General features: G+C 42.1%; 1 protein-coding gene and 1 long non-coding RNA gene across 11 annotated transcripts in view; one reads left to right on the top strand and one right to left on the bottom strand.

The window, feature by feature from the left end:
• The window catches only part of EPHB1 (EPH receptor B1), a 337,865-nt gene that overhangs the window by 120,574 nt on the left and 192,252 nt on the right, over nt 1-25,039 (top strand). For all 8 annotated transcript variants that reach the window (XR_014565064.1, XR_014565065.1, XR_014565066.1 and 5 more), the window contains exon 3: nt 22,378-23,059. Coding sequence is in view for 5 of the 8 variants with exons in the window: in XM_083741794.1 (XP_083597920.1) it covers nt 22,378-23,059 (682 nt within the window). In the remaining 3 variants the exon portion in view is untranslated. The remainder of the gene's footprint in view (nt 1-22,377; nt 23,060-25,039) is intronic.
• LOC310846019 lies at nt 17,913-22,797 on the bottom strand. 3 transcript variants are annotated; one of them, XR_014565087.1, is made up of 4 exons: nt 22,669-22,789; nt 22,429-22,580; nt 19,831-20,002; nt 17,913-18,016 (listed from the first exon to the last, which is right to left on the bottom strand). It is a non-coding gene; the product is annotated as an uncharacterized lncRNA (long non-coding RNA). The 3 variants fall into 3 exon arrangements; XR_014565088.1 differs by having other exon boundaries at nt 19,831-19,990; XR_014565086.1 differs by lacking the exon at nt 22,429-22,580 and having other exon boundaries at nt 19,831-19,990; nt 22,657-22,797.

The raw sequence follows: 25,039 nt of genomic DNA, 5'->3' as shown, positions 1-25,039 counted from the left end.
CATGCTTTAGCAACCACCCGTAGGGATAGGCTTATCCCCATTTTACAAGGTGGGGAACTGATACTGAGACGACAGCAAGCAGCTAGCCCAATCTCTTCCCCAAGGAGCCCATCACTGAGCAAGTTGTATGAATCCACGACTCCCATGTCCAACTACTCCCCCCCCGCCCACATGGCCGCATAAGAGCTGAAAGGGAGGAGAATGAAATCTAATGCATGCCTCGTGCAGGGTCAATTGCAAATCACCAGAGACCTTTAGGGGTCTGCTGTTTATGGTGAGAGTTTGATGGGTATTTTTAGTGACAGGTTCAGGCTCAGCTCAGTATAGATATACACACCAAGGGAGAGTTGACCCAGATCACAATGTGTAAGGATTGCATTTGGGTAATCAAGACTGATGTGTGGTATTTTTCCTACATAGACCCTGTACACGTAGGGAAAAGAAACGGTTACCTGTTGTGCAGGATGTACATATGGTTTAAAGCTCTAAGGCACAGTCATTTCCCAGTGCGTGCATGAGGAGCAAACCAGACTCTTGCACAGTTTTCACACCTAACCTCATTGGGGGGGAAATGTTATATGTACTGTACCTTTTGGGTCTGAAATGAGTCAAGATTGTATCTTACCTCAGATAGATACATGATGGAGAATCAAGGCTTTGAGTTACACAAATCTCTTGCTTAGGCAGACAAGTTCTGTCCTGCAAAATTCCCAATACATTTGTCACCTAAATGGTTTTGGATCCTAGCTGCCTTTTGTAAGAGTTAATGTTGATAATCTGTCATAAACACCATATATGACCAAATAAGGAATCCAGACCAGAATGAACAAGTATACACGCTAAGAGGCATTTCTCTCTCCCTTTTCTTTTATTTGGGTGCCAAGATGTTGTTTGGATACCCACTGTTAGGGAGACACCCTCTAGTCTAGTCCGTCCCGTAGCTTGTTTTTATTCAATCTTTGAAGGACAGGAGTGATAGGCAGCTTTTATTTGACGTCCTAGATAATGACATGTATGAACCTTTGGAATAATGACAGCTGAATAGTGTGCCTGATATTGCCATGGTTACCAGCCAAGCTTTCTCCCCCCCTCTCTCCCCCCCCACCTTCTCCTTCTCCCCTTCTGACATTTTCTGTGTGTGTGTTATTGTTGAGTTCGCTTTTGGGATAGTGAAGGGGAGGGGAGCCAGGAGAAGAAACAGTCCATTATAGTCTTTTAAATCTCCCAGCTGGAAGTGTTTTAAATCTCAGCAGAGACAGGGAAAAACAATGTCTTAATCCCCAGCTCCCTGTGAATTATTTAAAGTGATCTTGTCGGAACAATGCATTTGTCACTGTTACAGTGTCAATAGTAGAGGCAGCTGTCCGAATGGCTCTGGGGTTTTGCCACAGGTAGGAGTTTTGGGGTGGGGCATTTGCAGGCCTGGCAAAAGGCAAACATGGGATTGCTGAGGTCCACAGAACTCTAGAGACTGATCTTTTTTTGCAAGGGGGGTGGGGAATCTTTGTACCACTAACATGGTTTATTTTGTACAGTTTGGCCTACCATTCTCTTCCGGAGACCTCTGGCTGTGCCTGCACCGGTGGCTGTGTTTAAAGTTCCACCCACACCATATATTTCAAGCACTCTTATACCACTTGGAACAGTCATGGCTTCCCCCAGCGAATCCTGGGAAATGTAGTTTGTGAAGGGTGTTAGGAATGAGAGTTCTGAGGGCATTCCAACAACTCTAAGCATGCTCAATGAACTACAATTTCCAGGATTCTTTGGGGGAAGCCATTACTGTTGACGTGGTGCTTTAAATGTATGGTGTGAATGCGGCCGTAGTCAAGGGAAAATGGATAGGCAGGCAGACTAGTTATGCATCTGGGGTGGACACCCAGTACTGCACATCTTGGGTGCAATGTAATTCACCTCTGGATTTGCATCTAGTCATCCACTTTCATCATTGCAAAATTCAGGTTCTATCCAATCCTCAAACATGACTTCTCCTCCCACTCCAGCTATTATCACATATCATTCTCAACCCCCTTCATCGCACCACTGAGTTCTTGAAGTGAACTGCCTGCATTTGATGTCTCATTTTTTTGTAACCTCTCTTTTCTTGATTCTTTTCAATTTGGATTCTGTCGTCTCCACTTTACTCGGGCAACTGTGCAAAAATTATTGACAATCTCCCAGTTGCTCAGCCTGAGGGGCTTTATTGTGGCCTCATTTGATATGACCACACTTCCGACGTTAACGCTTTTGTCCACTCTGACTTTTCCAGTCTTCATCAGGACTTTTTCAAATGAATGTTTCAGAGTTTGATCCTATGCCCTTTCTGATATTCAGTGGAACATCTCAATAACAATTTCGACAGCAGGATGGAAAAAGTCCAGAGCTGTGCTGAAATGAATATATTTTCTTGAACTTACCATGAGTTCCCTTGGGGCCAAACTTCATATTACCTTTAATCACACTCAGCATACTGGCAGGAAAACCCAGCCAGATGGGTGGGTATGAATAATAAGAGTATTATTATTAAATTATTATTATCCGTTGTCATTTTTGTTTCAAATAAAAAGCAGCTATAGGGCTCTGAGCACTCTATCTGGAGTGTACCAGTTTCCTGCTGAAGATCCACCTTGATTGCAGTTTGCTCCTGACGTTGATTTTTATAGTAAAAACACTTTCTGGGGCAAATAGCAGTCTGGGGTGTGTGTGTTTGTTGGTGGGGTACAGGCAGACAGCCTTCGGCCAAATCATGGTTCTATAGCTGCTTTTCTTTCTAAACAAAAGTGGTAGCATTTAACATGCTTTTTAAAAAACACGTTTTTTTGGTGTGGCTCTGAAGTACTTGTAGATAAATGAATTTATTTCAGAAAATCAGTTCCAGTGGAATTTGCAAAGAACGTTACCAAAATAATGAAGGGGCAAAAGACACAATAGGGGACAAATGGCAGGCTGGTGTGCGTATCTCTGGGTAGGTGCACTAGCCTCCTGCTTGAAATGCTAATCTGATGTTTCCTTGTGGTATTTATTCCAGTAGAATGCCAGGGGAAGGTATTTCATTCACTGGGTGGGTATAGTGACCTGATCTGTTTTTTGTGGGTCTGCTCTGTCCATTCTGATTTATTTTTTTATTTGAGTCTAAATCTGTTACGTTAAATTCAAACCTCTATTTCACCCACATCTAGTATAATGTGGAATCTAAAAAAAACTGGCTATAATTGTTCTCCCTTATCACATAAGTGGATGTAACTTGCAAGCAAAGTTTGCACCGTGGTTTGAACATGCTCAGGTTCAGGCAGATCAGTCCTTTAGAGGGAACCCTTTGAGGGTTCATCAACATTGACATTTTTTTCCTAGAAAAAGAGGTGCCGGAATTCACCACAAACACCTCCCTTGTTCTTTGTTTTGCCTGGAAAAAAAGCCCTGTATCTATTTGAGTTTATTACATTCTGACAGCATTGGATACCAATTGTAGGCATGGTCACCCATTCTGAGGGGATGAATCCTTTCAGATTTCAGACTGATATGTACAGCAATTCTCCAGCAAGAGCAGACCTTACCATTTTGTACTATGCAAAAAAACTGTTCTTGTAAGCCTGCCACATCAAGTAGGGAGCATGTTGGCAGCAAATATGCAGGAGTTGGGATTTAGAGTAAAGAGAAGTGATTTGCCATTTACTTCCCATCATCCTGGGGTCTAACGTGAGGGGAATTGTGTTTGGGGATATTACCAGGTATACACTATTTGAGCACAGGTTTGCCTCCCCAAAAGACTCTCTAACCTGTGAGGGGGAAATACTCATGAATGCGTTCTCTGAACCCAGCCAATTCCCCCCCCCCCCAATAAATAATAACATACTACAATTTAAAGGGTGGCCTGGAAAACTCTATCCAAGACTGACCTTACAGTGAAGCAGAGTGAGGCAATATCCTTAGGCAGCTGCTCTGAGGTGTCATGAATGACCAACAAGTTAGTAAGTTACTGAATTTATTATTATTGTCTTTTACTCCCAGGAAGAAGGGCTTTTAAGACTTTGTGCCTCATGTGCCAAAGAAACTTGGGCAGCCTTGGTAATTATGTACCTTGACTTCTGTGGGAGCGGGAGCCCTTTACTTCTTCACCTCAGGAAGTAAAATATCACTGTCTGGCCCTGTGCCAAATAGACAAATGACCTTCTGAGTTCAAATGCAATTTTTCTGTGTGCATCCAGATGAGGATGAGGATATACATTTGGAGCACGTTTACGTTTTATTTGCAGTAACAAGTTCTTTAGGGTGGATGAGAGAGGCAAAATTTATTTTATTTAAGTTTTTACAAACTGCTGTATCATAAAAAATATATCACAATGGCTTACAACAATGTCAAAACATAAAAGCAGACAATAAAATCATAAAAAAATTAAAAGCAAGTTAAAGCAAAAAGAAATAAAAAACAAACAGCAAAAAGTAATTAAAAACAAACATGAAGGACCAAAAAGGAACAAAGTTTGTCCTGGTTTTCCATTTCTCCTTGTTTAATTTGATCACTGAGCAATTTACAGAGGTAGATTAAGCCAGAAGGCATTACCTGCCAAATAATCTTGGTGCCTGAGCAAGAGGCATCTGAAACCCCTCCTAAACTCACTTTTAAAGCCACGGCAGCCAGTATAACTAAAAACCCAAGTTATTATCAAAGTCCTAAATTCAGACTATAAAACATTCGTATTTGCTAGCATTTCATTATGATTTGAACAAAAACGATCCAGCTCTGTCACAAACTATTCTTCAGTGGTGGCATTCCCAAACGATTGTCCTTTGGAAGCGTTTTATAACTTTTCTTGAAATGCTAATTGCACAGACATTTGCATAGCACAAAAGTACCCAAAGTATAAACCAAGACCGTTTTTAGAATGAGATACCAAGGCACATCGTCTCTGTGCTTTAGTATTAGTATTCCCAAGGAAATGAATTAGTCTTTTAGCATGGCAGTGCCTTCATTCTTTTGCCGTTTTTGCATTTAACTGTTACCACTCAAGCAGCTCCACTGAGGCTAGAGAGACTGAAATAATGTTTAATGTTAACATTTGCATAATTATTCTTTGGATGAGTCTCCTCTTTGAGAGCCTAGATTCAGTTGGTAGGTTGCTGGTGTTTCCTGTCCACTTGCCCTCATGATAATTGATTGGAGATAGCCTCGTTACAGTTATCTCCTCTCCCCAAAATAGTTAAGCTTTTGGAGCTGTTTCTGCTGCTTTTTCCATCGCATTGCCATACATCCAGGTTCCCCCCAACATTTTGCATTTTTACACCCCAAAACCAGGGCGTGTCAGGAATTTTCCTGATGTATGGCAAGCTTATCCTGGGTAGACTATTCAGAAACTCAAGCTGGTACAGAATATGGCAGATAGATTAGTAACTAGGATACACAAGACTGATTATAGGGTCACAGTCATAGACCTATCTTAAGGGTACATTGACTGAAAGATAGCCTGTCATTTTAAGGAGAAATTGGGAGGACATTTGGGTCTATAGCAAATACTAGGTTTTTCTACCTCACAGATTCGTTATGAGGACAAAATGAGGAGGCCAACTTGAGCTCCTTGGAGTAAACATGGGGTATTAATGTCATAACAAATAAGCAAATTGTCAAACTTTATGTTAGAATGCCAAAAAAGGAGGAGCCTTGCCATATATATATATATATATATATATGCAGGTTTTGGTGTCCTCGGGTGTCTTCCCGTGTAAAAGTTGGGGTGTCTAGGCGACGTTTCGACGAGGTCTCACTCGTCATCTTCAGGCTGGTGCTTTCGGCTTCTTGTTACTGGAACAGAGCGGGATCTCAATGTTTGAGTTCCTATAAATACTGTAGAGGGGGTGTGGTGTCTAGCCTCCAATGTTCTGGGCAGAGAGGAAGTTCCCAGGCTACACTAGCCTGGGAACTTCCTCTCTGCCCAGAACATTGGAGGCTAGACACCACACCCCCTCTACAGTATTTATAGGAACTCAAACATTGAGATCCCGCTCTGTTCCAGTAACAAGAAGCCGAAAGCACCAGCCTGAAGATGACGAGTGAGACCTCGTCGAAACGTCGCCTAGACACCCCAACTTTTACACGGGAAGACACCCGAGGACACCAAAACCTGCATTCCTGTACCCGTGAAAATCTACGAAAGCAAATATATATATATATATATATATATATATATATATATATGAGAATCACATCCTCCTTTTATAACCATAAACTGTGGCATAGGAAAAGCATCTTAGCACATGTCTAAACTTCTGGAAGGTTCTGTTCATAGGCCTCAACAGCTGCAATTTCCAGGCATTCTGGAGCTTGAGCGAATGTGGATAGACATGTTGAACCAAAAGGGTTTTTTGTTGCTGCTGTTGATTTTTCACCCAGGTAAAAAAATTCTATTGGCTTCAAGGGCTTTTTTGGGCACCACTCAGGATATTGGTTTTGGCTTTCAAGGTCCTGAATGAATGGCTCAGGACCTGAGTGACAAAGGGACAGCTTTCTTCCATATGAATCTGCCTAAAGTCTAAGAACTGCTTCAGGGGCCTTTCTCTGGGTGTCCTTGTAAGAAAAACACTGGGGCCTAATTTGAATAGTAGAATGTCTGGCATCTGGTGGGCGGGGCTTTTGTGTTGTGCTCTGGAATCGGCCCCTCCCTTCATGTGTTAAGTTCAGTTAGAGAGACCAACTGTCATCCTTGCCTCACCATGTTGTTTTTGTTCCTCTTAGATAGTATGTTATTGTGTTACAGTTTTCTTTATTATTAAAGCTTTGTTTGACATATACGTGAGCTGCTAGCTTTGCTGAAAGAAAAGAAACTGTGCTGAAGGATGGTGGAATATCGTAAACTGGGTGAGTGAGGGGATATTCCCAGTCTGACAGGAGGATTGGTTTTTTAATCACCTCAACCCTCCACAACAGTGGCTGTGGTGAGGGCCTTTTCTGTGGTGGTGCCCAAGGTGACATTGTTGTAAGCCATAATCGTATAGTGGTTAGTACTCTGCGTTGTGGCTGCAGGAACCTCGGTTCGAATCTGAGTCATGGCACCAAAGGGTTGTAAGCCAGAAAATGGCTTATCTCCTGAGTTTACACCAATAAAACTCAGAAACATGAGGAGTTAGGAGTCCAACATTGTTTATTGCAAACAATAGGTTACAGTCAGATCATTCCGCAAAACTGATTCCCACCGTGATCTGTTACATTGTGTTAGTGTACATGTTAGGAACCTGTGTTACGTGTAGCCGTTTGCACCATGTAGCAACTTATGCTCTAGCTTTGAGCTGTATCTTTGTGATTCACATATTAGCTGTATTTCTGCCCCAATGAGGGGTGGCAACTTGCAAAATCACCAGTTTCATAAAGTACCAGGCTACCATAAGTTCTCTCTTAGAAGCACACTCAAGGATTTACAAGGGTACACATTGCCACATTTATTGCGGTCTTTGGGGCCACTGCCACAACATCCTTGGGCAGCTGTCAAGATCCCACTACTGCTGACATCCCTGAGTGTCCGCTGACTGCTGAGTGTCATGTGAGCATTAGAAAAGCCCTGAATAATGCTATATGAGAGCCAGTGTGGTGTAGTGGTTAAGAACGGTAGTCTCGTAATCTGGGGAACCGGGTTCGCGTCTCCGCTCCTCCACATGCAGCTGCTGGGTGACCTTGTGCTAGTCACACTTCTCTGAAGTTCTCTCAGCCCCACTCACCTCACAGAGTGTTTGTTTTGGGGGAGAAGGGAAAGGAGAATGTTAGCCGCTTTGAGACTCCTTAAAGGGAGTGAAAGGCGGGATATCAAATCCAAACTCCTCCTCCTCTTCTTCTTCTTCTTCTTCTTCTTCTTCTTCTTCTTCTTCTTTTTTATAGTATGGCTTGGCGCATGTGGGCAGTTTCAGTGGCAGCCATTTGCAACTGCCACCCTCCTCATTCTCACCCCTGCAGCTGTCGGAAATAAACTGAAGAGGGAGCTAAGAGAGAGGACAGGGCTACCTGCCACCTGCTTCAATGGGGGAATCCCCCATTAACATCTGGGGAAATACCACGGGCCCCTCAAACCTGGAGATGATATTAGGGGGATAAACAGGTTAGGCCAACCACCACCAACTTGGTGCTCTCCAGATGTTTTACACTACAACACATGTTTTGTAATATCTGGAGGGCACCATGTTGGCAAAGGCTAGTTTATGGACTATCTCCCTGGGGAAGAACTCAGGTGGCTCTAGCATTTTTATCACTTTAGACAACTGGTTAAGCCCTTTTTATTCCCCAAGAATTTAATGGGTGATCTGCGGCTGCTGTTCTTTTATTGTTTTGTTTTTCTGATTTTATTTGATCTTTAGACTGCTTCTCCTTTGGTGCTGCTGATTAAGTTATTTTTATTGCTCACCTGGCGCCTGCTCTGATGTCATTTCAGCACCAGGCAAAGTTCTTTTTTATTTTCCAAGACCTTTTAAAATGTGAAATTTTATTCCCTGAAGATGGTTTCTTATTTTTAAAAAAATGTTCTATTTTTATCTGCTGCTTTTAATGTTTGAATCTGTTATGGCTTTTGTTTTTGTAACCCACCATGGGAAAGGCTTTTTTTTTTTTTTTTGAAGAGTGGGTTATAAAGGTTTAAAATAAAACAGAACAAAAATAAATGAATATAAGTACAAATATTGATGTTTTTACTGTTTTACTAGATTTTTTTTGAAGTGTGAATTAGTTGGGACACACTTAATAAGCATCTTAATACTTTAAATAAATAGTGCAATTCATGCTACCGAATTTGAGAAGAAGTGCCAAGTTATTTAGATTCATAAGATAAATTATTTATTAGGGATGGATTATCAATATTTATTAGAGATAGGTGATCAATGTCAGTGTCTATATTAAACCCCATCCACTCTACATGTACAATGGTCAGCGTTCTTGTCAGTCTCACAGATACGTTCTACTTGACATGAAATATTTCTTCAGACAAATTACTAACTATTTACGTAAGGCTACTGGCTGAATGTTCGCACAATGTCTGGATGAGATTTGATAGCAGTTGTGGAACCTTTTTTCTTTGATGTAAAGTGTTCACTCTCAATTTATTGCTTGTATCAAGAACCCTCTAAAAACACTACAGCTAAAGGGAAATATTTATATCTGGGCAAACCCCAGATCTTTGGTTTTGGTGGACCCTGTAGGAGGCTGGTAGTAGTTTGCATTATGTTTGCTCTAGGTACTAGTCTGAAATAAAACATTCAGGACTTCCGGAGACGGCGCGAAACAGCAATGGCAGTCCTCTTCGCGCTGTGAAGAGGGGCTCCGCGAAAAAGGGTCGTCCGCTGCGGCAAAGCGGAGACCCATCAAGAAAAACCGCAGGCAGAGCGAGCCTGCGGCCGTGGGACTCGGCGGGCGCCTGGAGCCCCCCCAGAAGCGGAGAAGGAGCCTCGTAAGAGGCTCCGGAACGTGAAAGGGGGAGCGGCGCTGTGAGTTCATCGCTCTTTTCGTGGAAGCAAAGCCGCGCTGCTGCTGCTGATGAGCGCTGACCTTTCTTCTTGAAAATATCGGAATTGGAGCAACATACCCGTGAGTAAGGGGCTTAAATTCTTAATTTAAATTGAAGAAATTCGGCTGAAAACGGGAGGCGAGTAACAGGAAGTCCGCCTCCCGACTCTGCTAATTAGATCAAAGCAAGGGCTCTGAAACGAGCTGAAGTATTTAAAAGGGACTGTAAAAGTGGAAGAAAGAGTGCATTGATAGACTTTGCATTTTGAGGATAAAAGGGAAAGAATTGTGAAACTTATGGACTTTTATTCTTTGGAACTGTCCCCCTATCTTTGAGCTAAACGGAGTTGAAAGGGGTAACCCCGTCATCGGGCTGCCAGTGTATAGAAGAGAACTGTCAAACTGCTGTCAAATTGACGACATTGTTGCAGAAATTGAAACTGTTGCATAGACTGAGACATTAATGTTTAACATTGTTGCTTGGACCTATCTTGACACCTTGTGGCTGGATTTTAAGAGATTGGAAGCTTTGGAAACCTTCCTTTTGTGTTTGGGAACTACAAAAATTTAACATGGGGAATAGAGGAACTTCAATGGCGGAAAATAGTTCCTTTCTTCTTTGAAACTTTGAAATACTCCCCCTATAGGACTGTGGAAGTATAGTGGCCTGGGAATTGAGCTTTATTGAAACTTTTTGTGGTTTAATTTGTTTATACTTTGGACTTGTCTTTCCCATGGGACAAAAGATCATTTGACCTTGAACAGAGGCAGGTGTGGAATGAGTGGCACAGGGAGAACAAGAGCAGCTAAAGCCAAAGATAAAGAAAAAGAGAAAAAATCTGGGCAACTCTTGCAAACAACTTTAACTCATCACCGCAGATCATCCGTCCCAACTGTGCTGACAGCACAGGAGGTGGAACTTGCACAGCCTGCTGCAGAAGATATGGCAACTGGAGGATCTGAAACAGTTTTGAAACAAATTTTGGAACAATTGGCAGTTTTAAATCAAAAAGTGGACAATCAAACATCAAAAATTGACCAAGCTACATCCTCTATTGGCAAATTAACTGAACAGGTTTCGCAGCACACTCAGGCAATTGAGAAACTGCAAGGAGCTACGGCAGAAAATTACAAATTAGCTGTGGAAGCCAACCAAAAAGCAGAACAGGCGAATATAAAGGTTGATGAAATTAAAGGAGAAGTAAGACCTCTGAAAAGACAGGTAGGGGAACAACAAGCCTACCTGTCATTGGTTGAACTGAAAAGTAAAGAAAGCAATCTCAGGATAAGGGCTATCCCGGAACTGGAGCAAGACAATTTAGAGGGATTTTTGACACTTTTGTTCTCCAAATTCTGGGGAATTGAGGAAGAAAAGGACTTTAAAATTGTGACAGCCTTTAGACTGGGAAAATCAGTAAAGAAAGACAAGTCCAGAGACTGCTTAGTTGTTCTGAGATCAAGAGAAGAAAGGGATAAGATATTAGGCCTACATTTCAAGAAATCTTTGGAGATAGAAGGCAAAAGGGCCGAAATTTACAGAGATATACCCAAATATCTCTTGGAACTTAGGACTACCTATATAGACCTGACTAAGTTGTTGAGACACAACGGAATTCCTTATAGGTGGGAGTTTCCACAAGGACTTTCATTTACTTACAAAGGAAGGAAAATAAAGATTAAATCACCTGAAGACCAGCAGAAGTTCCTACACGACCACGAGGAGGACCTGCAAAAAGGAGCTGCAGCTTCTTGGCCTCCACCACCACCGGGACCACCTCCAAGAGTTATACCACCTGGATCTGGACCAGCACTACCTCCTCCGGGACCGGAGGGAAGCTTAGATACCCCATTGTAGAACCCGTCAATTGATTCAGGATGTCTCTGCAGCTTCTTAGTTGGAACATAAATGGCGGAAATTCCCCGGAAAAAAGAAGGAAAGTTTTTCACATTTTGAAAAAGGAACAATTGGACGTTATCTGCCTACAAGAAACACATGTGACAAGGCTCCATAGAAAAGTGTTAATTAATAAAAGACTAGGCCAAGAATTTATTTCTTCGGACAAAGTTAAGAAAAGAGGAGTGGTGATATATGCAAAGGAGAGCCTGTCACCGAAATTCTTATTTAAAGATGAACATGGCCGAATTTTGGCGATTGAAATACAGACACAAGGAGAAAAAATTTTGATATTAGGAATATATGCTCCAAATGAGGGAAAGTCGGAATTTTTCAGGAAGCTGCATGAGACTATGCTGGATTACTTGGACTATAGTAACATCATTATGCTGGGTAATATGAATGGGGTTGTGTCTGTAAATATGGATAAGTCACAAAGTGCCAACATATCGAAAGATGGCAGACTACCTAAAACTTTCTTTGAAATGACAGACAATATGGACTTAGTCGACATATGGAGGGTTAAGAACCCTCTAGGGAAAGAAGGGACTTTCTTTTCTGAAGCTCATCTGACATGGACACGAATCGACCAAATATGGACAACTAGAGGACTGGCACCTAAGACTAGAAAAGTGGAAATCTGCCCAAAAACCTGCTCCGACCATAATGCTTTGAAAGTGGAATTGAGACTTAATACAACCGGCTCCTTTAGATGGAAAATGAATGACACCTTATTAAGAGATCAGGAGATTGTGAAGAAGGCCCAAAAAACTTTAAAGGACTATTTTGAGATAAATTTGAATACCACCGTGGAAAAAAGAACAATCTGGGACGCAAGTAAGGCAGTTATGAGAGGGTTTCTAATACAACAAAACACGATTAAGAAAAGGCTCTGGAATGAAAAGAAGGAGAAGATATTGGAGAAAATAAGAGAAGGAGAGAAAAAATTAAGATCTAGGCCTAAGTCGAAGGATGTGCTAAGAGAAGTGAAATTTTTCCAGGCGCAATATTCAAAATTGATAAATCAGGAGGTGGAATGGAAAATTAAACAAATGAAACAAAGATCCTTCGAATCGGCGAATAAGTGTGGGAAACTGCTAGCCTGGCAGTTGAAAAAGAGACAAAAGCTTAATACAGTTACAAATCTAGAGATTGAAGGGAGAATGGTTCAGAAACCCGAGGAAATTAGAAAGTGCTTCCAGAGGTACTTCAAAGAACTCTATTCACAAGGGCCGCAAAAGCTTCCGAGGTGGATCAATTTCTTAAAACTAATGGATTACAAAAAATACCCCTGGAAATGAGAACAAACCTGAACTGTAACATTACACAGCAAGAAATTGAAAGTGCCATTCAAAATCTTCAATTTGGCAAGTCCCCAGGCCCTGATGGCCTAACCTCCAAATATTATAAAGTTTTAAAGGACTATTTGATGCAACCTTTGATGGAGGTTTGTAACCAGATTATGGAGGGAAGGAAGGCACCGGAAACGTGGAAAGAAGCTTTCATCACATTGATACCTAAATTAGAAACTGAAAAGACTCAACTTAAGAATTACCGCCCCATCTCACTCCTAAATGTAGATTATAAAATTTTTGCAGATATTTTGGCAAGTAGACTTAAAAAAGTATTAAATGAAGTGATTCATAAGGACCAGGCTGGCTTTCTCCCTGGTAGGCATTTGTTTGATAACACAAGAAACATTATTGACATTTTGGAACTTCTACAAACAAATCTTAATACTAGAGCGGCTTTAATTTTTATTGATGCAGAGAAGGCCTTTGATAATATTTCTTGGATGTTTATGAAGAAAAATTTGGAAGGGATGGGAGTGGGGCGGGGGTTCGAAAATGGTATAGAAGCAATTTACACAGAACAAAAAGCTAAATTGATAGTAAACAATGTGGTGACAGAGGAGTTTAAAATTGAAAAAGGGACACGTCAGGGGTGCCCCCTATCCCCCCTATTGTTCATCTCAGTTCTGGAGGTGTTGCTAAACATGATTAGAAAGGACCGGTTGGTTCAGGGAATTGAGGTCGGAGTGAAACAATATAAATTGAAAGCATTTGCAGATGACTTGGTATTAACACTTCAGGAACCAGTCTCCAGTACTAAAAGAGTGTTAGAATTAATTTCTGACTTTGGTCGGGTGGCGGGGTTTAAGTTAAATAAGCAAAAAACCAAGGTTTTAGCAAAAAATTTGACAGTTACAGAAACAGATGAGTTCTCTAAAGAAACGGAGTTGAATGTGGTTAAAAAAGTAAAATACCTAGGGGTGTACCTGACCTCCAAAAATTTGAATTTGTTTAAAGATAACTATGAGAAATGTTGGTCAGAAATCAAAAGAGATTTGGAAACATGGTCAAGATTGAAACTTTCCTTGTTAGGCCGAATAGCTGCTGTAAAGATGAATGTACTGCCGAAAATGTTATTTTTGTTTCAGGCCCTACAGATCGTGGACAAGGTGGAATGTTTTGGAAAGTGGCAGAAGGATATTTCTAAGTTTGTTTGGCAGGGCAAAAAGCCCCGAATAAAGTTTAAAATATTAACTGATGCGAAAGAAAGAGGGGGATTTGCCCTGCCAGACTTGAGGTTATATTATGAATCTGCAGCCTTCTGCTGGTTGAAAGATTGGATTTTATTGGAGAACACTGACGTCCTAGATCTGGAAGGGTTTGACAATGCGTTTGGGTGGCATGCATATTTGTGGTATGACAAGGACAAAGTGCACAAATTGTTTAAAAACCATATTGTCAGAAGAGCAATTTTGAGGGTCTGGACAAAATATAAAGACTTATTGGAGAGTAAGACTCCGAGGTGGCTCTCACCGGTGGAGGCCAAGGCACGTAAGAGACTTAACATGGAGGCCCATTGGCCTAAATATTGGGAAATAATTGAAAAAATTGGAGACAATTGGAGGTTGCTAAGCTTGGAGAAATTGAAAACTAAGGTACGAGACTGGCTGCACTATGCGCAAATTCAAGAGGTATTTAAAATAGATAAAAAGGTTGGATTCCAGGTGGAAAAATCGAAACTAGAGACTGAATTGTTAGAGCCAAAAAGTAAACTACTTTCGAGAATGTATAACTTGCTGCTTAAGTGGAATACACAGGACGAGACAGTCAAATCCGCTATGATAAAATGGGCTCAGGATGTGGGGCATAACATTATGTTTGTAGACTGGGAAAGGTTATGGAACACCGGTTTGAAATTTACAGCATGCACTGCCTTGAAGGAAAATATTATGAAAATGGTATACCGGTGGTACATGACCCCAGTCAAGCTAGCTAAGATATACCATCTGTCTGACAATAAATGTTGGAAATGTGGAGAGGCGGAAGGGACATTCTTTCATCTCTGGTGGACCTGCCCGAAAGTGAAGGCCTTCTGGGAAATGATCCATAATGAACTAAAAAAGGTACTGAGATTTACCTTACCTAAGAAACCAGAGGCCTTCCTCCTGGGTATGGTAGACCAGAGAGTGTTTAAGAAGGACAGAACCTTTTTCATGTATGCTACCACAGCAGCAAGGATCCTGATTGCAAAACACTGGAAGACACAAGATTTACCCACGCTGGAGGAATGGCAATCACAGTTGATGGACTACATGGAATTGGCTGAAATGACTGGCAGAATCCGAGACGTGGGAGAAGAAACAATTGAGGAGGACTGGGAAAAGTTTAAGGACTATTTGAAAAAACACTATAAGCTGTATGAATGTTAAAAAAATGCACCTTCCAGGAAACTCTAGCTTCAGCAAATGTAAGTTAATGAAATGAAAATTAAGACACAAGAATTTAGAGGTAAAATAATGAAACAACTTTATTGTGTTTAATACAAAGCATATAAGAATTGGGTTACAGTAAAATTGAAATTAGGGAACATGATAAAATGGAAGATACAATAAGTTTTGAAATAAGTTAACAAATTGCTGATGCTTTATAAGACAGGGAACGTAGGGTTTGGAGGATGTGGGGAAGTCCTTTAGATTGGATGGAAAAAGAACATGGAAATTTGTTATTCTTCTATTCTATTTTCTTATAACTATTCTTTATTCTTTTTTCTGTATTTCTCAAAAGTAATAAAAATATTTTTTAAAAAAATGAAATAAAACATTCATTCAAAACCAACTCTGTGCATGTTCACTTTGACTGAGAGGGGCAGGGGGCAGCATTTTCTGCTCTGCCTCAGTCAACAAAACGTATTGGTCCAGCCCTGCAGGACAACTGCCTACCCTTCTTTCTGTGTGGTTGGGAAGACAGTGTGAAATCCTCATGGAAGTGTTATTTCTATCATTATTATCTCCATCCTTATTTTATTTTAATGCCCCTTTATTGTAATTGTGTTCATTATATCTGATCTGCCACTTGGAAAACTGCAAGTCCCTTTACAAGCACATCATAGCTGTAAGGGAGGCACTGGCAGATGCGTAATGTTTTGAAGACCAGATTTTGATATTTAAAGAGCATGCCTTATGAGAGGTCAGTGATGAGCCAAGACAAATCAGGAATGGTGTTGGGTAGGCTGCAGCCTCATCAAGATCTACCCATATATTTATACCACCCTGCATCCCCACCCCAGTGAATCATACCAAGGAAGTTAGGGAAATAGTATGGTGCCAAATCCTTATTCTTTCCCCAAGGCTGATATTCACACATTATTTGAATTATGGTCCCTAGGATTAAAAAATACTTGCAATAGATTCTGGATGTGATAAGTTGTCAAATATGAAACAGAATAACAAATTTTATTTAGATAGGCCATTAGGAAAGTTCTGTGTTTAGACAGAAAAATATAAAGTTTAAAAATCAAGTCGTTCCTGAGTTTGAGGAGCATATATACCCGAGATATGCAGAATAAATATGCAGAAAACAATCTCTTTACATAATACTGGAAAATAGTCAATAGTCAAAAATACTGTTTAAAAAACACTAATCTAGGGAAGGACCTGAACATTACAAACCCATTATCTTAACTTCTATCCCAGTTAAATAGGGAAGAAGCATTATTAACTTTAGAGTCACTAAAGCATTCAGACTTTAAATTTTAAAAAGTGACTAAGGGAAGACATGGTGGAGGTTTATAACATAAAAACTGGAAAGAACATGAACAGCGAAAACTTTTTCTCCTTCTCCCATAGTACTAGAACCCAGGGACTTGCAATGAAATTAATGAGCTCATCCACTCATCTTGATACTTCAGCAGGTAAATAAACACATATGCTGATACAAAATTGCTGCACAAAGGCTGGTTCCATTTTAGTGGTGTGCTTGTGCTTCCTTAGAATGCAGTTCTGCAAGGTTTTCTGGGTCCTTTCTTTTGAGTGAATGGCAAACTGTCTATAAATAAGTTATTGCAGCGGGTAGGAAGAATGCCCTTATCAACAGATGCACTTTGCAGAGAATCCAGCATAACAGCTTGTGTATAAATGTACATGCTTTGAAACAATTTTATATTGTTGCGCATAGAGGCAGAGATAGTACCTTTTAATGGGATTGTTATCACCACCTAGGAAGGAAGTAAACGGTTGATTGGTGGCTGCATTACAGTTTTGCGAGCCTTTGCTGCTTCTCAGCACTTTATTCTGGAGCTGAAATTTAGCAGGGGAAATACTGTGTGGACTTTTTAAGTGCAGTAATAAGAACTTGAAAACTCCGAAAGCAACCTGAGGTTGCAGGCATGCGCGCTCCTCAGCACAGAATAATCTCCTTTCCCCTTGCCACCACATTAACTTCCGTTGATCTACATGACAGCCTAACATTTTACACCATACAGTTTTGCTTACATATGTAATACTCTCATCTCCATAAAAAAACATTAAAATCCTTCTGATAACGTTCGGCGACACAGCCATTAATTCATGCTTCAGTGGCACTGGAGCACCTTGGAATTATGCATCACATCCAGAGCAGCACTTAAAGGCTGCCATATGAATAATGCTGTTGCAAACAATCAGCCTGTAAACACCGAGCAATTTGGATGCCTTATAAATTGGGCCGCGATATTCTAATTCCATCACAGGCCTGGGCACACTTTCTTCCTGCCCTTTAATTGCCACAGTAGCCAACATTACGGTAATGCCCTTTCATTATTCCACCTGAAAATTGGCACAGTCCCTGTGTCAATTTTGATGGATGTTGCTGCTCAGAAAACTGAGAAGCGGAGAGCCCTGCCTGGAGCAAGTTTTCTCGTATTCATTTCCTATTCCCCAAACCACATGTGGACCACAGGTTCATCCGCTTTCCCACTTTCCTCATGTGGCTGCACAGATGACCTCCCCCTTCCCTTATTTATGATCATATGACACCCACTCAATATGGTCATTACTGGAGAAGTGTTGCAATAATACAGTTGTGTTTTAGCATGTTAGCAGATGGAGACAAGTAGGTTAGAACGCTTCAATTTCGGGCATGGTGTTTAACAGGTTTGATTTTCACTATTCTGTTTGCAATGAGCTTGTAGTTTAAAGTCCTTAAGGTACGCGCCCCCCCCCCATAGCCATAACCTGAGTGAAGTGATTTTCCACCTTTTTTCCTTGTTGAACTGTGCTGGTTTGGATCACTTTATTCACCACTTCCAAATGGCAGACACATTAGTCTCTTGCAGCAAAAATAGCAAAGAGCCATCTTGCAACACCTTAAAACAGGGAACTCCTTTTTTAAAAAAAGGTTGAGAAATTTAAGAAACTGTTGTGGACACCACAACGTATTAATTTCACAGAAGAAAAATGGATGATGCTCAGAACCCATGCTAAACAGGCAAACTACCTACACTCCCCTAAAACAAACTGAAGACAAGCTGAAAAAGCAGGCAACACCCCAACCCTATATAGGCAACCCTCAATGAGAAAATAACCACCACAAAAATATAATTGGGGGCGGGAGGGAGACGCAGGTTTGAGACCAGTAGCAAGGTGTCTAGGAGACTGAAATGTTATGTGGAGGAGGACTGAAATGTTAAATGAGGAGGGGGAGTACCATTTGTACCACTCTTGAGCTCCTTGTGGAGGGGAAATGGGAAATGTCTGGCTATCTGCAGTCAGTTCTCAGATGTTACATTATTTGGGAGACAACATTGAAGTCCCGAGGAAATTTCTGTTTCATCCTGTGGCCTTTGGCATAACAGGGTGCCAAGGTTTCATCTCTCTCCCACCCTCTCAGTTTTTATCATCCACAGCCACTGATCTTCAACTGGTGGGTTGGGATCCTAGTGGGTCACAGCCTGATCCAAGGTGGAAATATATTGCAAATATATGCTTCAAGAAAAGGGTTCCCGAATGCACGTTTGTGTTAAAAGTGGGTGCTGGGTCGGAAAAGGTTGAAGATAGTTGATATATACATGAAGCCATTGGGGAACAGTCTCAGCAACATACCTGCAAATCCCAGAGAGGCTGTGGAATTTCTAAACACATGTCTAAAGGGGAGTTTTGGGATGGATGAAAGTGAGCAAACTGAATCTTAAACCAGACAAGACAAAGCTGTTGTGGGTAAAGAAACTGGGTAATCTAGGTAGGGAGGTGCTGGATGGGCACACAGCCCCCCAAAGGAACTGCCTCCCAATAAATTTATGGTTTCCACTATCAGTTGTAGTATTTAATAAAGCTTAAAAACCCACCAGTTTCAGATAGCTGTAAGCTGATGTGTTTTAGCTGATGCTATGCTAGTGTTTTATTGTTTTACTGTGCTTGCTTTGGAAATGGTTTTATGCTGTCTGAATTGTATTGCCATTTCTTTTGTATTTTGCAGTTTGATGTGGTTTGTATGACATGGTAAGCCGATCTATGACTTCCTGGAACCACACAAATGTGTGGACTCTTGGAGAGCAGCTTGTAGCCACCTTGCTCCTTTTAAAAATTCTTGTTCCATACTGAACTAAGTCGAGGTTTGGTTTAGTATGTTTTCCAAACCCGGGTTCATGATTCATAGCCAAATTGTCACTACTATTTGTGATTAACGAGGAGAGAGCTTAACCACCAGTCTGGGTTGGGCTGGAACATTAAATGAAACTTTGGCTTAGCTCAGCGCTGCTTGTAAAGATACAAAGACCCTGCAAGCTTCTTTCTAGGAGTATACCCTTGTTCCAGTAAGCCATAATGTGCAAAGTCTGGGTAAGCCAGTGCTATATTATGCTGGAATGCATACAGTGTTACACTATGTGTTACGTACTGAGTGAATAGGATCCAAAAGGCAGCAGTCTGATTGGTCCTAGAACAATAGGGTCCAGAATACAGCACTCTGATTGGTCCACAGGAGCCACACAAGCCAGCTCCAGGTGGAAGTGATATTTCACTCTGTTATTGCATTTTAATGGTTGTATTATTGCTCTTTGCCACCTTTAGTAGATATGACTCAAAAGGGTGACTTATAAATAACCAAATTCAGTCTGTCATTCTCACAGGGTATAGAATCCTGGCTATCTTGGATGTGGAGACTTTATATGTTTATTATTGCAGTTCCTTATAACTCACTTTCCAGGATGCAGATCCCTTCCAGGTTGTCTCATGAGTCATATCCAAAGTCATCAGGATTCTTCTCACTGGGCAACTGGTGGTAGATGGCCTGCAGAAACAGCCAACCTTGCCCCAGTGTGTTCTTTGCCTTTCTCCTTATTTATATACCATCATTTTGCTGAAAAATGACCTATAAATCATTAGAGTTTTTCACTGCATATGATATTCTATCAAAACTGGTCACCACACTTTGTTTAAAAATGTCCCTGTCCCATCTTTTGACAACAAGGTCACCAAGGCACATCACAGTTGCAAGTCCTCCAAGGCACATCACAATAATCTTAAAGAAAAACACTACACACAAAAAAACCAAAAAAAATCATTATTAACAGATAAAAATGGAAGGAACATTAAAACAACCTGTAACAGCAGGAGGAAAAACCCCTGCTAAAATAGAGGCAGATGAAATACCTGGTGGAGTAGGAATGTCGCCATTATTTGTCTGAAGGCCAGGAGGAAGGATCCAATCAGGCTTCCTGTGGGAGGGAGTTTCCCAACCTTGGCCTCGCTACTAAGAAGACACTGTAACATGTCCTGACCAGCTGAGTAGTTGAAGGCAAAGGGACATGGAGTAGGACATCCAACAGTGAACATCATGGGAGGGAAAATAGCCCTTCAAATATCCTGGTTCCAAACCATGTAAGGCAGGCATCCCCAACCTGCGGCCCTCCAGATGTTTTGGCCTACAACTCCCATGATCCCCAGCTAACAGGACCAGTGGTCAGGGATGATGGGAATTGTAGTCCAAAACATCTGGAGGGCTGAGGTTGAGGAAGCCTGATTTAATGCACTACAGTGGTACCTCAGTTTATGAACAGTCCTGTTTATGAACTATTCAGTTTACGAACTCTGCAAAACCGGAAGTAGTGTTCTGATTTGTGAACTTTACCTCAGTCTATGAACGGAAGCCAAACAGTGGAAGGGCACCGGCGGTGGGAGGCCTCATTAGGGAAAGTCCGCCTCAGTTTAAGAACGGCTTTGGTTTAAGAACGGACTTCAGGAATGGATAAAGTTCGCAAACCGAGGTACCACTGTATAGGTAATAACCAGTACATTGAACTGGAAGCTAGTGCAGCTTAGTAACATTGTAGTAATAATCTTGGCAAAGGTGACTCTCTGGCAGCTACACTTGCCGCTAGTGGAGCAGCCTGTCCTCCTGCACTCCCTGCATCTGGCTGCCTCTGAAAGCTCCCTGCTTCCCATGGAGGAGTTCTGTTTGCATACATTGGTACACAGAGAGATGGCTGGATAGCAGGGGGCCATAGCAGCCATGCATGTTGGCAGTAAGGGGTGGGATTAACCCATACACGCCCCTCACCTGTCCTTCTAATGTGGAGCGATGACCATCACCTCCTCTCTTATGTAGTTTTAGGATGCTACAGTGGTACCTCGGGTTACAGACGCTTCAGGTTACAGACTCCGCTAACCCAGAAATAGTACCTCAGGTTAAGAACTTTGCTTCAGGATGAGAACAGAAATTGCGCGGTGGTGGCGCGGCAGCAGTGGGAGGCCCCATTAGCTAAAGTGGTACCTCAGGTTAAGAACAGTTTCAGGTTAAAAACGAACCTCCAGAACGAATTAAGTTCTTAACCCAAGGTACCACTGTACTGTTATTTTTCTGATCTATGCTGCTGTTAATATTATGATTTAATTGCATTCAGATTCATTGATTGTTTTTATTGTTATTATTGTGAGCTGCCTTGGGAAGCTGAAAGGCAAGGTATAACTGTTTCAGATCCATTAGTCAAATAATTAATGAAATGTCCCTGGTTCCAGAGCAGAATTTATTGGTTTTGATAGCCCACCTACAGGTTTAGGTAGGGTTCCTTTCCTTTTATTGTATAACTTGAAAAGGATTATTGAGTCACCAACCTATTTTCAGTAATTTCAGTTAGACCAGCTTGTTAATTTAATTTAATTTAATTATGGCCCACATTTCCCCCCTATTTTTTTACACTAAACACCCTGATAGTTGCCAGCTCTATCTAAGATGAGCATTGCTCAGGAAACTGCCAAGCTTACAGAGGCTCTGCCAATTAGGGGTTAAAAGAGGTCAAACTATCAGAAGAGCAGAAACTGGTTGATTTTTATGATCTTTGTCACAGAACCTTAAGGGCATCAGATGATTCAGAGTTACATCAGCTTCAAGAAGCGGGTTAGCATATGAGTAAAAATCTAAATGTGTGTGTCACTTTGCTGGCCTCAAGCAGTGTGTGTGTGTGTGTGTGTGTGTGTGTGTGACTGGGCCAAGAACTCTTAGCTTATTGGCTTTCTTTCTGTTGGCTGATTCCATGCTCATGGAACAGACCCTAAAATTAGGGATGTCTCTCACGTTTTTCAGAACTGAAAGTAGAACACACAAATCCTCCAAGTCTTGTGTATCCCAGCTAGCTTGCAGTGATTAATGATCCCCCTGGTTTAAAGTGCCATCTCTGTGTTTCGTTCTCTCCATTCATTTTAATTGCCTGATTCCCCCCTCTCTCCCTTCTTATTTGTTCCACACAGTGGGAAGAAGTCAGTGGCTACGATGAGAACCTCAACACTATCCGGACTTACCAGGTGTGCAATGTCTTTGAGCCCAACCAGAACAACTGGCTCCTCACCACATTCATCAACCGACGGGGCGCGCACCGCATCTACACAGAGATGCGCTTCACGGTGAGGGACTGCAGCAGCCTCCCAAATGTCCCTGGTTCTTGCAAGGAAACCTTCAACCTGTATTACTATGAGACAGACTCTGTCATCGCCACCAAGAAGTCAGCCTTCTGGACAGAGGCCCCTTACCTCAAGGTGGACACCATTGCTGCAGACGAGAGCTTCTCTCAGGTGGACTTTGGTGGCAGGTTGATGAAGGTGAACACAGAGGTGAGGAGCTTTGGTCCTCTCAATCGCAACGGCTTTTACCTGGCCTTTCAGGATTATGGGGCATGCATGTCACTGCTGTCGGTGAGGGTCTTCTTTAAGAAATGCCCCAGCGTGGTGCAGAATTTTGCCATCTTCCCAGAGACGATGACAGGAGCAGAGAGCACCTCCCTAGTGATTGCACGGGGCACGTGCATCCCGAATGCCGAGGAGGTGGATGTGCCCATTAAGTTGTACTGCAATGGTGATGGGGAGTGGATGGTTCCCATTGGCCGCTGTACCTGCAAGGCTGGATATGAGCCCGAGAACAATGTGGCCTGCAAAGGTAAGGTGATGATTCATTGAGATGCTGTGTGATGATGCCCAGACAGAAATCCTTGACATGGGACAGCACCCAAGTGGCTGTTAAGGGGCTGGTTTGATAGCATCGTTTGCCCCTAGCAAATTGGAACAGCCAACCTGTATTAATGCCAGTGTGCTTGGGATTGCCTGGGAATTTAAGTTTTGCATTGCTTTGTCCACCTTGGACAGCTGTAGCTCTGAGTTGAGTCTTTTCAGTATCTGTAGCAAGGGTTGCTAAGAAGTGTCCTAAGTGGTACCTGCCTTAAACCAAGTCTGGCAAAAAAATGTGACATCTTAATAAATGAGATAAGGACTAAGATGATGTATGTTGAGCAGTGACAGTGATTTACTTGTGATTCCTCTGTCCAATTGTGTTTTGCCTTAGCTTCATGCCACACAGTTGTTCAGAGTAGAAAATCCCACTTATATTTTATCCCAGTGCTGAAGCTCCTGAAATGACCATCAAATGAGCAGCTTCTCTGCTCATGGTTGAGTCATAGCATATAGGAAACTCATTTGGGAATGTCTAGTATCCTAGGTGTAAATTTGCAGTGAAATTTGCAAGTTGATAATACTTCACAGTAGTATTCACACCCTTTCTGTATCTCTTTGGTAAATGCTTTTTTTGGAGGGATCAATTTTATTGGCATCAGCATTTAACAATGAGCTTTTGGTGGAGCAAATGGGACTGCAGCAGTGGTCATGTCTGCAAATATCTGTGGTTTCATAAGGATCAAATGTGGCCTTCACTGAGCTCAGCCCAGAGGAACCTTTACTTTGCTGAAATCTCTCAGTCAACAGTTTGCCACGTATTTACTGGATAATACATCCCACAAAGTTGGATCCAGGGTGACCTATGTTAGGCTGACCTACTGATATTGTTGTGACAGGTGAACATGTCTGTTCTGTCAGGAAAGCTCTACCAGGAAGAGGAGCAGCAAATGCCACTGCCTGCTTGGCGCTCTGCCTCGTGAGCACGCAGGTGGTAGCTATGGTGGTGGTGGTGGTGGTGGTGGTGAAGAAGAAGAAGAAGAAGAGCAGCAGGAGCAACTAGTGAAAATGGTGTTGAGACTTTCTGATGGAGAGGGATAATGGAGAGTATCTAGTGCAAGGAACCTCAAAAACCTAGTGTAATGGTTCTAGGGGTTGCTCGTGCATAAGCCGGTGCAAACACCTGGCTGGGTTGCCTGAGTGAACCTTTTCTGTCCGGACAGCCACTCACCCGTGGCTGTCTCAATCGCTGGCAGAATCCGTCAGTGGGCGTTTCTTAAACTTCTTCCAGCAAAGAAGATCTTTGACGCCTAGTCTCCTCCTACTCTCTCTGCGCGAAAGCCTTCTGCGCAAGGAGGGCGTAGGCAGCGGAGTACCCCTACTCTCCCCGCTGGTCCCCGGCAAGGAGTCATGGGACCGCCTCGCCGATTCCCCCATCTGCCCCCCTTCTCCACCGGTGCTACGCTGATTCTCTTCCCCAGAAGATGGGCTGCCTCTCCCAATCCCGGGACGCTCTCTGGAATCCCTCTGGATTTTGCTCTCTCCCTCCGGCACTGATGGCAGTTCCCTGACACCTAGAGTTGACACTCTTTGGATGAATTCAAATGAAAGGCAGTGTGTTATTGTTCTAAATGACATGGGCCTTGCCTCTGTGTATGAATTGAGCCTTGGGAGTTAGCTTCTCCAGGCTGAGAAATCTGTGGGTAAGTTAGACATATAGAATATGGTGGAAATTATTTCTCTCTCTGTTTTCGACAATGGCGACGTGGGAGGTAAAGGTACTCTATACAGCTGCAGGGTATGGAGCACACACTAGGGAAATGCTAACATCTAGGGACCATGATGTGATCTGGCTTCTGTAAGTGCAAGGCCATATAGGGGGATCTTTTATTGTGAAGTGACTGCTGTGTGTGGAAACAAGTATATGTCACAATGTCAAGGCTATAAGTGGCTGAGATTATGCAAATGGCAG

The sequence above is a fragment of the Podarcis gaigeae genome (genome assembly GCF_964106915.1).
Source record: "Podarcis gaigeae genome assembly, chromosome: 5".
NCBI lineage: Eukaryota > Metazoa > Chordata > Lepidosauria > Squamata > Lacertidae > Podarcis > Podarcis gaigeae.
This window is presented reverse-complemented; position numbering and strand designations above follow the sequence as displayed.